This window comes from Phoxinus phoxinus, assembly GCF_949152265.1.
Source record: "Phoxinus phoxinus genome assembly, chromosome: 19".
Taxonomy (NCBI): Eukaryota; Metazoa; Chordata; class Actinopteri; order Cypriniformes; family Leuciscidae; genus Phoxinus; species Phoxinus phoxinus.
In genome coordinates, this window is record NC_136894.1 from 986,348 (window position 1) to 1,004,058 (window position 17,711).

Genomic DNA, 17,711 nt, shown 5'->3' on the forward strand with positions numbered 1-17,711 from the left:
AAACATTAAAGAAAGGCGTCTCCAGAAACCCGGATGAGCCGTGTGTTATACAGCGATGACATCATTATCTGGGAATATCAGACCTCTGAATGTCGCAACTGACCAATCAGATTCAAGTATTCCAGAGAGCCGTGTAATAATCATTTGGATTAAATATTTTAGAATTATTTTGCCCATTATATTGGGATTATACTTTAGCACATTAAAGTGAAAACAAGAAAAGCTTTGTTGATTTTTTTATGTTATACAGGGAATCTTGCTCTTGGAGCCACAGCTGTCCAGTCTACCACATACGCTCAAACAGTTGCTCAAAATGCTGTCGATGGCAACAGGAATTCAAATTTCAATCTGGGGTCATGCAGTGCGACTAATGGGGACAGGGACCCCTGGTGGAGAGTTGAATTGCTGGAAGCCTACAACATAACCAGGGTTAGCATCACTAATCGTGGAGATGCTGTTGCAGAGAGGATGAATGGAGCTCAGATCCGCATCGGCAACAGCCTGGATAATAATGGCAACAATAATGAGCTGTAAGTATTGTCTCTCTCTCTTAATACTTACACAAGTGGTTTAAAAACGAGTAAATAAGATAACATTACTTCGAATAAATCCTTTTAATTTGACAGAAGTACATTTAATATTTCTCTGTTACTCTGTGTCTTCACAGCGCTGCAACTGTTGAGTCCATCCCACTTGGAGAGACAAAAACATTTCAGTTTAAGCCTATTAAGGGCCGATATGTCAACATTTTTATACCTGGGCGCAATGAATATCTCACACTGTGTGAAGTCGAGGTGTTTGCAGGTGAGCAATAAATGGAGAGAGATATGGTGTGTAGACATTTGTACTATATGTTCTAGGCCTATATGTGTATTTTGCCTTAATAATGGTTTTCTGATTTCATTGCCAGATTAAGTGGAATGAGAGGATGTTACACCGCAGTCCACTGATCCTACAAGCAAAATAACAAACTTATCTTTTCTGAGCAATACTAATATTGCACTTTCTTCTTTGATTTAATTTTATCTATGCACCTTTTATCCTTTAGATAAAAGAACTGTTTTTTAAAATGTACCTGATTCTTAACCCCAGTTTGATCCAGGGGTTTGTGTATTTACTTATCTTTGTTTCTTTCTGCTTTCTACATCAATAAATTACTACAGCATTGCAAGTTGTATTGTATGTTTCTGGATCAAAAAAGAGGCTTATATGGATATTTACAATGAGGAGGTATAGTGTTACATAGCTTCTCATCTAGCGTTGAGGAGCTGGTAACAAAGTAAAGAATTACATTTTACAAAAAAGACAAAGAAAAAGAAAACCATCGAGAGAACGAGGACACAACCACCAATTCATCCAATATTAACTTTTAATATTCTGTTATAAAGGGTAAAAAAGGCACAAAAGCAATAACCAAACCAGAAATATTAAAAATAATAATAATGAAAATAGGGGTAATAGCTTTAGGGGAGAGCCTGGCCAAATTAACAATCACAAAATAAGCGTTTCAAACCCATTATTTTCTCTGGGTACAGCACAGCACGCTTCCCAGGCAGCTCTTCTCCACTCTCTTAAAGCCCAGCTTTTATCCAGTCTCTTGACTCACTGCTAAATAAAAAGACCAGTAAGATTTACTGTCCCTTAACCATCAATTCTCCCATCCTCATTCTCAGTCTCAAACAACAAGACAACTCCTCCATGACTGGCCACTGTACTGGTGCAGGGCATTAGATTATCTGAGAACTAACAGTTTATGTTCATTTTCTCAATATAGTTTATCACATTATATGTAGTTTAGTTATATTTTGGGATTGTTCTTCTAATTTGTTTCAGTACGGTGGTTCTTTGATCAAATTCTGTGACCCATCATACATGGAGCTCTCTGGCTCACATTCGTATTAAGGTGGCTTACAAATATTGGGCGTGGTGCGTCAATTCTAATGTCATGAATTATGTTTGAACGAATTATCTTGAAGATTAATTTGCCCTTAAATCCTACAACACAGACTTGAATTATCCAACCAAAAGTTTAATTTATTATTAAAACCTCCATTGCATTTCAATATCTTAAAGACACACAACTAACAGCTTCTTCACTAAAGGCCGCCTTTGTCAGAAAAGTTATTATTAATAAAAAGTGATTGGTACATTTATTTGTACTATTTATAGCACATGTTGTATTCAATTACAAATGTATTCAATTGAAATTACAACGTCTATTCAGTCCATTCAATAGACTGAACAATTGCCACCTAATGAAACTCATTGTCAAATAAGTAACTGATGTTTTTGATGCATCATTGAACAATGTGGTTGAACGACCAATTTGCGACAATATGGTTTTGGGTAATAGTCAGAGGAGACAAATTGTTGTGTGAGTTGTGGTGTGAGGAGAACAGACCATATATAGATATATACACGGTAAATGACGATATGTAACACTATGCTCAGATCACAGTATTGCACAGATTATTATCATGTATCAGGCAATAGCAAAGCTAGTATTGGACCCCTTCCTCTGGAAACTGTCTCCTAATGGCTGACAACACATGCAGGACTTTATAAAGGTTTTGAAAGGCCCCATTTGGGTGACAATGAATAAAAAAATAATCACAATCACAACTGTCTATTGCTACTTGTATTTATATTCCCCCTAAATGACTAAGATTTCCATCACACATCTCCATAACCTTTACAAATCAAAAAGATTTGGCATAACCTTCAGGTTTTGAGCGCTGTTCGCTGGTTAGAAATTTCAGGGGGAGTCCGTGCCAAACTCAGAGGCTCGATGAGACATGTTGCTAAATAACTTTTTATTTGTTTATGTTTTGGTTGATTAATGTTTCTTGCTGAATACTTATTGTGGACATTGTATTCTTATTTGTTTTACAAGAGTGTATACGTTACTTACCACACATGCTTGTTTTATTTTGAAGTCCGTGAAAGAAAGTGCAGCGGCACAGTGTGTATGTTCAACCCGATCTCCCTGACCCCGCCCCTAAACCTACCAATCACGTGGGTTTAGACAAATCGTACAAATTCGTACGAGTGAGGTCGTACAAATTCGTACGAATTAGCCACCTTTTAATCACTCGTACAAATTCGTACAAATTGGTCGTGAGATAGCGTTGGTATGTTGGCGCACTTTCTACATGAAGCGTCATTCTGATTAATACTTTCAGAGAAGAGAGATGAACTTTTGGTTTATTTACACACTGTGAAAATATACGTTTAAAAATATTTATTTCTACCTCTTAGCTACTGGCTGATGACGGGCACAAGGTACTGTTTTAATTTGATGTTGTCTGCTAAACTTTGAGAGACTAAAGTGTTTATTGTATCAATCTCCTTTAAAGCTGTTAGCTAACGTTTTGTGGGTCGTTAGCATATATGCAGCTTTAGAAATCAGTGATGACCATTTCATTTGCTTATGATGTTATGTAGAGTGCGTGTTTCATTGTTACTGTCACATGCAGAACAGTGTATTATTGCTTCGCTTCTCTTGATTTGTTCTCTTGACTCTTCTGATAGATTGTTTACAGTAAATTAGGTATTTTTTTGGTCATTTTATATATTTTATGTTTTTCTCTCTAAATTGAGATCATCAGCTGTACAAAAATTAATTCATATTATTCAGGTTTACTACAGTAGAGTAAGGCAAGGTTATTACATTAGCCTGCATACTAAAAACTTGATTTATTTTCACACTATTTATGGTGTAGCCAATTAAATTGCAGATGTGTATTCATTAGTTTATACGTTTGTTATGAACATTTATATACACTTTGCAGTCAGATGACTAACATGCAAAAATGGCAGTTTTGCAAGCTTTATCTCTATTAAGCAACAGGATATATGTAAAAGATGTTGCCATATTCCTATTCATACATATCTGAGTTCCACATCACACTTACTTCATGACTCAGCAGGAACATACTCAACGGGCGGTGTCGAACTTTAACTGAACTTTGACACTCTCTGCCAATTTGTCCACTTTATATTTCAAACAACTTTCCAAAATATGTTTGACTGTTTTATAAGTCTCATCAATCTTTAATTCGATCGCTGTTGTTGTCTAATATTCACATCATCTCTCTTGCTTTGGAGATGTTTGTTTCCTGATGAGGACCTTGCCATCTTCTGTCTTCTTTTATTGGCTTCTTTCTTCTTTTCTTTTCTCTTCTTTGTTTAGTTTCTTTTAAAAACTGTCTACAAGCAAATCATCCATGTTAATCTCAAGCTTGTTTGTTACATTGGTTACAGTGGTTTTGGTTGTTGCTCTTCGCCCAGGGAATTGAAAATGGAAGTACACATTAATGTGTCATCTGGTACGACATACTAGCCTGGGAAAACCCAGACCACTTCCGGCAAATTTAGATTTGCTCTGCAAGTGGGTCTGGCAAAGAGCCCATTGAAACCCATTTCCAATCCGTCGAAATCGCGGCACCAATCAGAAACGTTGGGGCGGACTTTACACGATGACGACAGAGCAGAGACGGTGACGCAGATTTTGTACATTACAAAGATGGATGCCGCCGTGGAACATCACAACATCACTCGTTCGAATCAGCTATCGCGTCTGTTTCAAGCGATTTAATGAAAATTGTCATTTTCGTTAACACAAACAGAGAATTGCTGAGAGTCTCGAGATGTTTCTCCGTCGCTCTGCATACGTCATGTCATTCATCGCTCTGATTGGTTTTAGATCTATCCGACGTCCGTTGGTGACGCCCCTGTGGAAATGAATTGTCTATGGAGCTTTGCCAGACCCTAACTCAGTTACAACTGAGAGTGCTCTGGGTTTTCCCAGGCTAACGACATACTGTATAAAAACTTTATATGTAGAAACAGCCAACAGAAAATTAAGTTAAAATGGGTTTGTAAAGATTGAAAATTAATTATAGAACTATTTTAATAAGTTTCGGCTGCAGACTAATAACAAACACATAAATGCATTACATTGAACGTTTATGGATATGTTCATGAATTAAAGGGATAGTTCACCCAAGAATGAGAATTCTTATGATTCTGATGGACTTCAAAAAATATACAGCCATTCACTGCCATTATAAAGCTTGGAAGAGCCAGGACATTTTTTATATGACTGATTGTATTCGCCTGAAACAAGAATGTCATATGCACCTATAGGATGACTTGAGGCTGAGTAATTATAGACTTATTTTCCTTTTTGAGTGAACTATCCCTTTAAATTCAGACAAGGCACATTTTGTAAAACAGATGTACACTAAGTGATCTCTGATAGATCCGTGACCATCATGTTTCGCGCCGGTGGCCGATGTTTCTCGCTGAATACTTAATGTGGACATTGTATTATTTGTTTTACAAGTGTTTGTACGTTACTTACCACACATGCTTTTGGCGCAGTGTGTATGTTGGCGCACTTTCTATATGAAGCGTCATTCTGATTAGCTCTCAAGTTTTGTCAAAAGTTTGGAGTGAGATCTGTTAGGGGAGGAGCCACCCAAATATTTGCAGCGGCCCCACCGAATTCGCTTTCAATTTTTGCAGTTAAATTTTGCCTATTGTTTATAATTGACCAGCACAAATGGAAATGATAACAATTGATAAATCTGATCAAAGACAGACAAATTTATCCAAATGAAATAAAGTTATATTTCAAAAATACAAATTTATAAGAAAAAAAAGAAGAAATTTGACCCCAAACAAGCCAACTGAACAGCAGTGCTCAATGTATATACTCAGTCATAACTTGCCCTGAGCATGTATGTCAAGTTGTGTGTGTGTGTGTGTGTGTGTGTGTACACATTTATGAATGGTGTTTTGTGTTATAAGTGTTTGTTGCACATTTGGATGCCAGGGGTAGGGGGCTCCCACTTAAAGCACTGTGGCTCAAGGCCAGCCATTCTCACAGTCATGATGGATGCTAGCGCTCCATCCAGTATACGTTTAAAAAGGTTTCTTTCTACCTCTTAGCTCCTGGCTGATGAAGGGCACAAGGTACCGTTTTGATTTGATGTCTGCTAAACTTTGAGAGACTAAAGTGTTTATTGTATCAATCTCCTTTAATGCTGTTAGCTAACGTTTTGTGGGTCGTTAGTGTAAGTCCGCGCTCGATCGGCCCAAAGTAGGCATCCAATCAGCGGGGAAGGCCTTTGCGCGTTACTGTCTTTCCTTTTACGCAACACAACAATATTAAATGGAACACATTTTCTCATAAGTATTTTCTCGTTATTTCATCTGACTCCATAAATGAAAATGTTTTAATGATATCCGTGCATCATTAAATGTGAGCGAATGTTTGACTGCTCCTTTTAACTCTTTAATGAAAATAATGTCAAAGTCCGTTAGAATATTTAAATGTAACAATTTATTATGTCAGGTAAATGTATCATGCCAATTTCATAATCAGTTACAATAACAATAATATAATCAATAATATAATCAATACAATAACATCAAATGCTCTGGAATAAAGAGAAGAGATGCGAACTCAACATTAGGAAATGCATGAAGCTGAGAGTCCCGGCGGCTCTCAACATTCACGAGCTGATCTGAGGTACAGAAGGCCCCGATCCTCTCGTTGCATTTCATTATATAGACAGACCTTCTTTCATATGGAAACATCTGCTAACAATGGGAATTTGCATTCAGAGTTGATGGAAAGTCACACCCTTCTGTGTGCAAGATATTTATAAACTATTAAGAACTTTATTACCTTTTGTTTTACTTCTTTGGGAATGAGACCTTTGTACAAGGCACACTGAGACATTTTAAATGATACTAAATTTGTATAACACATAAATGCATTTCATTGAACGTTTATGTAGGATATGTTCATGAATTAAAGGGATAGTTCACCCAAAAATGAGAATTAGCCCATGATTCACTCACCATCAAGCCATCCTAGGTGTATATGATATTGTTCTTTCTGATGAACACAATACAATTCTCACAAACGAAAGTGCATCTATCCATCCATCATAAAAGTGCATCTATCCATCATAAAAGTGCATCTGTCCATCATAAAAGTGCATCTGTCCACGATAAAAGTGCATCTATCCATGATATAAGTGCATCTATCCACCATAAAAGTGCATCTATCCATCATAAAAGTGCCATCTATCCATGATATAAGTGCATCTATCCACCATAAAAGTGCATCTATCCATCATAAAAGTGCATCTATCCATGATGAACGTGCATCTATCCATGATGAACGTGCATCTATCCATCATAAAAGTGCATCTATCTATCATAAAAGTGCATCTATCCATGATAAATGTGCATCTATCTATTATAAAAGTTGATCTATCCATGATAAAAGTGCCTCTATCCATCATAAAGTGCATCTATCCATGATGAACGTGCATCTATCCATCATAAAAGTGCATCTATCTATCATAAAAGTGCATCTATCCATGATAAATGTGCATCTATCTATCATAAAAGTTGATCTATCCATGATAAAAGTGCCTCTATCCATCATAAAGTGCATCTATCCATCATAAACGTGCATCTGTCCATCATAAAAGTGCATCTGTCCATCATAAAAGTGCATCTATCCATCATAAAGTGCATCTATCCATCATAAAAGTGCATCTATCCATCATAAATGTGCATCTATCCATCATAAAAGTGCATCTGTCCATCATAAAAGTGCATCTATCTATCATAAAAGTGCATCTATCCATGATAAAAGTGCATCTATCCATCATAAAAGTGCATCTGTCCATCATAAAAGTGCATCTATCCATCATAAACGTGCATCTGTCCATCATAAAAGTGCATCTGTCCATCATAAAAATACATCTATCCATCATAAACGTGCATCTGTCCATCATAAAAGTGCATCTGTCCATCATAAAAGTGCATCTATCCATGATAAAAGTGCATCTGTCCATCATAAAAGTGCATCTATCCATCATAAAAGTGCATCTGTCCATCATAAAAGTGCATCTCTCCATCATAAAAGTGCATCTGTCCATCATACATGTGCATCTATCCATCATAAACGTGCATCTGTCCATCATAAAAGTGCATCTGTCCATCATAAAAGTGCATCTGTCCATCATAAAAGTGCATCTATCCATCATAAAAGTGCATCTGTCCATCATAAAAGTGCATCTGTCCATCATAAAAGTGCATCTCTCCATCATAAAAGTGCATCTGTCCATCATACATGTGCATCTATCCATCATAAAAGTGCATCTGTCCATCATACATGTGCATCTATCCATCATAAAGTGCATCTGTCCATCATAAAAGTGCATCTGTCCATCATAAAAGTGCATCTGTCCATCATAAAAGTGCATCTATCCATGATAAAAGTGCATCTGTCCATCATAAAAGTGCATCTGTCCATCATACATGTGCATCTATCCATCATAAAAGTGCATCTATCCATCATAAAAGTGCATCTATCCATCATAAAAGTGCATCTGTCCATCATAAATGTGCATCTGTCCATCATAAATGTGCATCTATCCATCATAAAGTGCATCTACTGTATCCATCATAAAAGTGCATCTATCCATGATAAAAGTGCATCTATCCATGATAAAAGTGCATCTATCCATGATAAAAGTGCATCTATCCATCATAAAAGTGCATCTATCTTTCATAAAAGTGCATCTGTCCATCATAAAAGTGCATCTATCCATCATAAACGTGCATCTATCCATCATAAAAGTGCATCTATCTTTCATAAAAGTGCATCTGTCCATCATAAAAGTGCATCTGTCCATCATACAATTGCTCCACACGGCTCTGGCATTTTAATAAAGGCCTTCTGAAGTGAAGCCATGCGTTCGTGTAAGAAAAATATTTATATTTATAACTTTATTGACTAAAATAACTACCTGTACGCATCAATTTATGGCGAAAGAGTGACCCTTGACCCGACGTGATGACGAATGTGGGAGTGCAGAGGATAGAGCACGCTACTCCTACATCGTCTAGTGTTACTCTTTAAAGGCCTTTATTAACATGCCAGAGCCTGTGGAGCACTTTTATCATGATAGATGCACTTTTATCATGGATAGATGCACTTTTATCATGATAGATGCACTTTTATCATGGATAGATGCACTTTTATCATGATAGATGCACTTTGATGGACTTAAAAATATACACAGCCATTCTTGGCTTGGTATTGAGAAACGGACATTTCGAAACAATTATGATGCAACGAAGTCTAGATTACTGAAGTCACGTAACTTTGGCAGTTATATAAACGCTCTGAACCACTGGTTCGAAACCAAAGATTTGATGAATCAGTGTTTCGAAATCGCTCATCACCAGCTACAGGTAACACAAGTTTTTGGTTCCATCGCATGTTTTGATTTGCACATCTGAGACGTAGACACAGACCAGTGAAAAGAGTCTCGTTTTGAAGCTAAAACCTAAAGAAAGAGCTGGAGTAGCGTTTGAGGATAGTAGTGATCGGAGCGGGAATGTGACGTAGAAGTCATTTCCTTCTTCGTGATTCTTTTGATAATTATGTTACTGTAATGTGTTAGATCGGTAAAATAAACAACAGTGATATTCTTAAGAAAGATTTAAATTTGATGTCTCTTTTTGGCGAGTTTGTGTGATATAGTTATGAAATTGAATATTAGTGGTCATAATATTTCTCATATGACTAATATAATGGATAGGCTACATAATAAATATAGCAATTGTTATACAAATATTATCAATTCCATTTATGTATTACAATGTTTAGTTTAAAAGCAAAAATGAGGTTGATACATTGATGATGCAATGAAGGCTGTTCTGTAGGTGTGGACTATTGGAGACGTCCATTAGTATGAAGGTATATTTGGTGCAAATCAACTGAACACCTGTGACTGTGGAATTTGTAGTTGTAGAGAATAGCCACATATGTATCAGTAAATTTTAAGTCACAGAGAGAAATGTTTTAAGAGTTGCAAACTTGTCGATTTTTCTCTCTCTCCCACAAACACAACACACCTTCTCAAATTCTTAATTTCTGGTGCACAAATCCTAATCTACAAATCACAAATTAAGAAACTTGTACACTCACATTTTTGCTACAGTTGCTGCAGTGAATATGGTGCAAAACACATTCACACACTCGCATCAACAAATGTGAAGTCACACAGAAATGTTTCACATCCGCAAATCAGAATGTGAATTCATCCAATGAGAGTTGCACACTTGTAGAATATTTTCTCAGAAAAGTCTTGGATGTTTTTCTAGGACAAACAAGTACGAAACTACAACTGCTTGAATCTGCTGCGACGAATCTCAAACACAGTTTCCGCTTTCAAGTGACAAGTTTCGCACGCTCTCCCTTTTAGCAGAACAGTAGCTAGATAATACATCTCTTTCCTTTATTTAAATCATAATTAATTACAAGTATACAATAAAGAATATGTGATGATTGATGGCAAACAAATATTAGTATATATGCTATTCATATTTTGCAGCTAGTTTGGCTGTCATCCTCTCAGACTCCGAGCATATACAATTTTATCATTACAATATTAATGTTTCCTTGTTTAAATCAGGATGAGAAATTGAAAATGATTCCTTCATATGCTGATATGAGATGTGTTATGTCTTATATCAGGATGGCCATGCGTGTGGTTTTGCTTCTAACACTTTTTACTGGACTGTGCGTCGCTGATTCCCAAGGTACGTTTAAAATAATAGAAATAAAAATGCCTAGATTTAAAAATCTGTAATCATTGTGTATCATTACATATTAATCAGATTAATGTATTAAAATTATAGGCCATTATTATAGAAATATGGTAATCAATTTTTATTTATTTATTTATGAAGACTGTGATAGAATTTGCTTTTGTATTTATTAATGTGTGTTTAACTGTTATTATTTTATTAACAGCAGTGGACAACCCAGAGTTCTCTTGTGTTCCAGGTGAGTGTTCTTCATTCATTTGAATGTTGTCAGTAACACAAATAATATTCTTACTGAACATTTAGTAAACAATAAAGGATAATGTCTACATCAAGACAGTTATCGCAAAATAACCCATGGCTATATGGCTAGCAACAAATAAATAATTTTGGACACAAAATAGGCTTGATTTGAGTTTAAATATTTTATTAGCTCACTTGTAATAAATGCAAATCTTCCGTGGCGAAAGAATATTCCTAGCAAGACAAACGAACAAATTCAAACAAGATAAATATTTAAGGAATAATGTACAGTCATCTATAGGCTACATCAAATGAATAATTACATGGACATATTGATTTGAGATTAAACCATTTTAAAGGGTAACTCTCGCCAAAATTTATCCTTGGCTATTTTTGTTAATCTACCCGAGTCAAACATTCGTGTAAAAGCATGATTAGGACGGAAACTCCACTTTTAAGTTTGACCGTATTTTCGTTTTCGGTCAAAATGCTTTTGAGTGGGAGTGCACGGGGCACTGCAATGAGAGCATCAAAATCGCTGTTTTTAAAACACTAATGCGGCTCGACACAACATGAGACTGTGCTGGAAGTGTCACCACCAGCGGCTCTACACATGAACTCCAGCATTGACTACATGATTTGTGTACACAAAGTTTGCTAACAAGAAAGGTTTTGTAAGACTCACTTTATCAGTTAGTGTTTCCGGTGGCTGGAATTTTGTCAGTCAAAAGTAGTCGATCTACGAATGCAACGTAACATGAGGAGAGTAAAGATGGAAAGCTCCTAAAGCTTGTTTCCATATAAATTGCCATGAGCTTAAAATAAATGGATTAAAATAAACTTGAATCATCTTATGGTCAGGTAAATAACATCACGCCAAAAGTTATAGGATGTAATAGGAGGTAACAGTGCTGAGTAATGGACTTTTTTTTATTAAGCTATATGTGTATTTTCCCAATCACTGCTCACAATTGAAAGTCAAATTCATAAGGCTAACTTGTATCCATCGGGCAGCCAATAATAGGCCTAATATAAAGTAACAATAAATAAATAAATGAAAGTAATGGAGCAACGGCTAAATCAGTCAGCAGAACACCGGGATTTTTCGAGTCTCAGTACAGGTGTTGGAATGGGAATGAATGAACAGCGCTCTCTTCTCTTCCATCCTCATCATTACCCACGACTGAGGAGCCCTTGAGCAAGACACCGAACCCCCAATCGCTCCGCAGCAGAAATATGGAATGCCAGACCTAACATAATAATAAATAAATAAATAAATACATAAATAAATAAATATAAGAAGAAATGTAAAAAAACAAACATAAATGAGTATTTATACTTTTTTCCCACTTTTATTTATTTTTGTACATATGTATTTATTTCTACATTTATTTATTTCAAAAAAATGTCCTCTGTATGCTAATGAGGGGGCGTGTTTTACCTCAGACATAGTAATTGAGCTCAGAGTGGCAGAGTGACTTTAAGGCCACAGTGACACCTTGTGGTGTGACCAAACGATACGCAAGAGGTTTGTGGACGTGCCTGTACAAGTTACGCAGGGAATTAATGACTTAGAGATGGGCAATATGGCCAAAATCTTAAATCACGGTTTATGTCCTTTAATATCACCCTAACTGTATGCATATAGGGTTACCATACATACATAGACCTATAGCCTACTCTTTATTCCGGACATGGCCGTAAAACATCCTTAAATGTCTTGGCACACATGAACAGAAGCAGCTGACAACAAACACTTTGACACGGAAGAACATGAAATTATCAACTGAACTATTAAAACAGATTTCATGTAAATGTGCTGGATGAGGCTGATAAGAGCTTGTGTGTATTGTCGATGAGACTCGCTCACCAGCTCAGAACGAGGAGAGAAACCAGCGCACATTTCACTGAAGTCTACGCAAGCATATTGATCAATGCGTTTGAAACACGACTGCAAATTCAGTTCACGATCACATTTCCATATTTTGCATTTGCAACATGTGACAATTCAAATGCTTAACAATATAACACATATTACAAAGATGCTGCTCTTAGAGACTGATTAACAGGCTAAATCATCAATTGAATTATTCGGGATTAAATCAGACTAAAGGTGCATCATTATCTGGAAATACCAGACCTCGGAGTGTGGAATCAGAATCAAGTATTCCAGAGAGCCGTGTAATAATCATTTGGATTACAAACCTTACCTTAATTTTGCCCATTACATTGGGATTATACTTTAGCACATAAAAGTAAAAAAAGAAAAGTTATTATTTATTTTATGTTAAACAGGGAATCTTGCTCTTGGAGCCACAGCTGTCCAGTCTTCCACACACGATGTATTTGGAGCTGAAAGGGCTGTCTATGGCAACAGGGATTCAGTTCCGTGCAGTGTGACTAATTGGGATCAGAACCCCTGGTGGAGAGTTGACTTGGGGAAAGCCTACGAGGTAACCAGGGTTAGAATCACTGATAGTGGAATTTGGAATACATCGAGGATGATGAGTGGAGCTCAGATCCGTGTCGGCAACAGCCTGGATAATAATGGCAACAATAATGAGCTGTAAGTATTGTCTCTCTCTTAATACTTATACAAGTGGTTAGAAAATTACTGAATAAGATAAAATTACTTTGAATTAATCCTTTTAATATAAAAACTTGCCTTTGACAGAAGTATATTTAAAATGCTTTATGCCGGTTTAATACGCCCCTCTCTATTTCTCTATTTCTCTGTGTCTTCACATCACAGCGCTGCAACTATTGATCACATCACATCTGGAAAGACAAAAACATTTACGTTTAATCCTATTAAGGGCCGATATGTCAACATTATTTTACATGGGTCTAAATATCTCATGCTGTGTGAAGTCAGGGTGTTTGCAGGTGAGGGACAGTGAGAGAAGACTCTGTGATAGAATTTGTTTATGTTCTTATTAATGTGTGTATAACTGTTATTATTTTATTAACAGAAAAGTACACATCAACGTACAATTGTGTTTCAAGTGAGTGTTCTTCATTACTTTCAATGTTGTCAGTAATATAATATTGTTATCATATAATATAATATTGTTACTGAACATGTGATAACCAATAAGGGATAATGTGAATCAACACAGATGTTATTGCAAAGTAAACCCTGAAAGGGTGATCAGGACCCCCTCTTAATAAATTGCTACTAATCACAAATAAAAAAATTGGACACAAAGTATTTGAAAAAGAGTTGAAATATTATATTAGCTCACTTGTAATAAACGTAAAGCTTCTGTGAAGAAAGAATATCCCTAAGACAAACATACAAGTTCAAACAAGACAAATATTTAAGGGATAATGTACAGTCATGTACAACAAATTAATAATTACATGAACATATTGATTTGAGATTAAACTGTTTTAAATCTTGGCCGTTTATTATTTTATAATCCATTACAGTGTACAAAAAACAATAATTCAGGCAATAAGACGAACACTACTGTACTCTTAATATTATACTTCAATACAATCTTAATATTTGAACACAACCAATAACTATAACTATATGAACTATATGAAATGAGAGAGCGCGGGTCCACAGTGTGATACAAGAAACATTAAAGAAAGGCCGTCTCCAGAAACCCGGATGAGCCGTGTGTTATACAGCGATGACATCATTATCTGGGAATATCAGACCTCTGAATGTGGCGACTGACCAATCAGAATCAAGTATTCCAGAGAGCCGAGTAATAATCATTTGGATTACATATTTTAGAATTATTTTGCCCATTATATTGGGATTATACTTTAGCACATAAAAGTAAACAAGAAAAGTTATTATTTATTTTTTTATGTTCAACAGGGAATCTTGCTCTTGGAGCCACAGCTGTCCAGTCTTCCACATACGATCAAGAAGCAGCTCAAAGGGCTGTCGATGGAAACAGGAATTCAATTTTGAGTGGCGGGTCATGCAGTCACACTGATGGGGACAGAGACCCCTGGTGGAGAGTTGACTTGCTGGAAGTCTACGGGGTAACCAGGGTTAGCATCACTAATCGTGGAGATTGTTGTGCAGAGAGGATGAATGGTGTTCAGATCCGTATCGGCAACAGCCTGGATAATAATGGCAACAATAATGAACTGTAAGTATTGTTCTCTCTCTCTCTTAATACTTACACAAGTGGTTTAAAAACGAGTAAATAAGATAACATTGAATAAATCCTTTTAATTTGACAGAAGTACATTTAATATTTCTCTGTTACTCCGTGTCTTCTTCACAGCGCTGCAACTGTTGAGTCCATCCCAGCTGGAGAGACAAAAACATTTGAGTTTAAGCCTATTAAGGGCCGATATGTCAACATTTTTATACCTGGGCGCAATGAATATCTCACACTGTGTGAGGTCGAGGTGTTTTCAGGTGAGCAATAAATGGAGAGAGATTTGGTGTATAGACATTTGTACAATATGTTCTAGGCCTATATGTGTATTTTGCCTTAATAATGGTTTTCTGATTTCATTGCCAGATTAAGTGGAATGAGAGGATGTTACACCGCAGTCCACTGATCCTACAAGCAAACTTATCTTTTCTGAGCAATACTCATATTGCACTTTTTTCCCTGTTTTCATTTTACCTGTACGCACCTCTGATCCTTGAGATAAATGATAAGTTTCAGAGCACATTCAGTAAAGGTTTGAAATACACCTGACTCTTAAAACCAGTTTGATCCAGGGTTTGTGTATTTACTTATCTTTGTTTCTTTCTGCTTTAAAAATACCCCATGAACATTCACACGTTTGCCCTGTGATAGGCGACAATTTATCTGCATAAATAAAATTTTCTCAATTCTGCGTATATATTTTCATTGACTCTATCAATATTATCATCACATATTTTACATGTAAATTTTTAACTGTAGGTAACGTTACCACAAACAATTTAATATAAGTTTGTGTATATTTTACACAACACTGTGCTGCTTATAAACACCAGACAGATCATGATTTATGAAACAGCTCGTTACTCATCTCACTTGCACAAAATAAATGCAGTAATAGAAACGCACAGGTGAAATACACAGAAAATTATATACATTTAAAAATGTGGTCGGGTTAAAGTCATCCCTCCGGATCTTCTGCATCCACTCGGCCCGTACCGCAGCGTCAGCGGGGAATGCATGAAGCTGACTTTGTTGTAACGTGACGAAACGGTACATATAACGGCACACAACAACGAAGTGCTGAGGCTGTCACCCTCCGAAATGCAAGTCGCCTCTCTTGAATCCTAAAAACACTCATTGTGAAAAAATATCTCTCTCAGGTAATGGAACTCGGTCGCTGTTTTCTGGCCCGCACACTCAGGGTTCGAACGTCAACGGTCGCCATATTGTGCACGGAGCGAATAATGATAGGAATGTAAAATTGTGCATGGAACGAGTCAACGACTATTAACTTTTTAGATCTAACCATTTCGAATGGTAAAGATGGAAAGCTCCATACTAGCGTGTATCGTAAAACAACAGATATAGGAACACTGTTAAAAGCTGATAGCTTCAATCTAAATGGGCTCAAAAACAATATACCTTTTGGCCAGTTCCAACGTCTTAGACGTATTTGTGATACCGATATGAATATGAAGTGCAAGCTAAAGTAATTTTTACAAAGGGGCTATCAACAGAAATTGTAAATAATGCTTACAGGAAAGCCCAGTCTATCCCTAGATCAGAGCTACTCCAGAAGAAGAGGAAACGCTCCTGTTTATTTTGTTTTATTACAGAATATCTCTTTGGCCAATCCCATAAGAAGGATTTTACACTCAGATTGGAATCTTATCAAGAGCGACTCTGTGCTTAGAGAAGTGTTTTCTGCACCTCCAAAAACTAGCTTCAGGATTTCCCCCATTACGCGATAGGCTGGTACGTAGTCATCTTCCTGCCGAAAAACAGATTACTTGGCTGTACAGACAGTTAAAAGCTGAGTCTTGCAATCACTGTTCCAATATTAAAGTATGCAAACAATTCTGTAATTTCAAGACAAATAAGATGTATAACATAAAAGCATTCATTAATTGCAATAGTACTTTTGTGGTATACGGGTTATCATGTAAATGTTGATGCTTTTATGTAGGCCGGACCAAGAGACGTCTCAAAGAGTATCGGAGCACAAACATGCCATTAGAAAAGCTCATTTGGATTATCCTATGGCAAAACACTTCCAAAATGTGCACAACAGCAATTCAGAAGGCCTTGAGGGTTTAGAAACGATCAAAAAAAATATTTGGCGTGGTGACCGATTAAAGTTACTTTTACAGAGAGAAACTTTCTATACAAATTACAGGCCACAGTTTACCCTGAAGAAATAGATTTCAGTCCTTTTTTTGGTGATCATTTTTTTCTGTATATACATTTGTTTTGAGATTTAATTTGCAATGTGGCCATCTAGTGGACTCTCTTTGTATGTGTATGTATTATTTTGGCATGCTTCAGTGGAAACTTGCCATGTCACTCAGGTCGGTGTTTCTAGTTAGCACACAAAAGGGGAAATTGTTTGCTTGGAAAGCACACCCTGATGAAGGCTGTTTGCGCTGCTACGCGTGGGTTGCTTCTCCCTATGTCTTTTAATTTTTCTATTATGAAATAGCCAGTAAAATTAAGGCTTTTTAAATAATTTTGAAGAAGAGTGCCTTGGATTTTCTCTTTTCTGCATTTATTTGAATTCGCGACCCCAAAGAACCCCTTCAAACATCTGACTGAGCACCCTGGCCTGGACACTCTTTTGTATTCATAAACACCGGACCATCTTCAGTCACGACGGTCTCTCGTTCATCTGGACAGATGAGGTCAGACTCCGCG

The 17,711-nt window shown here is 36.5% G+C and overlaps 1 protein-coding gene across 1 annotated transcript in view; it reads left to right on the forward strand.

Moving 5' to 3' along the window:
• The window catches only part of LOC306987189 (uncharacterized protein), a 34,691-nt gene extending 18,977 nt beyond the window's left edge, over positions 1 to 15,714 (forward strand). Inside the window, exons 14-19 of the mRNA XM_079591267.1 lie at positions 13,186 to 13,456; positions 13,643 to 13,776; positions 13,863 to 13,895; positions 14,726 to 15,005; positions 15,144 to 15,280; positions 15,387 to 15,714. Coding sequence (XP_079447393.1) covers positions 13,186 to 13,456; positions 13,643 to 13,776; positions 13,863 to 13,895; positions 14,726 to 15,005; positions 15,144 to 15,280; positions 15,387 to 15,391 — 860 coding nt within the window. The 3' untranslated portion in view covers positions 15,392 to 15,714. The remainder of the gene's footprint in view (positions 1 to 13,185; positions 13,457 to 13,642; positions 13,777 to 13,862; positions 13,896 to 14,725; positions 15,006 to 15,143; positions 15,281 to 15,386) is intronic.
• Positions 15,715 to 17,711: the final 1,997 nt, after the last annotated feature.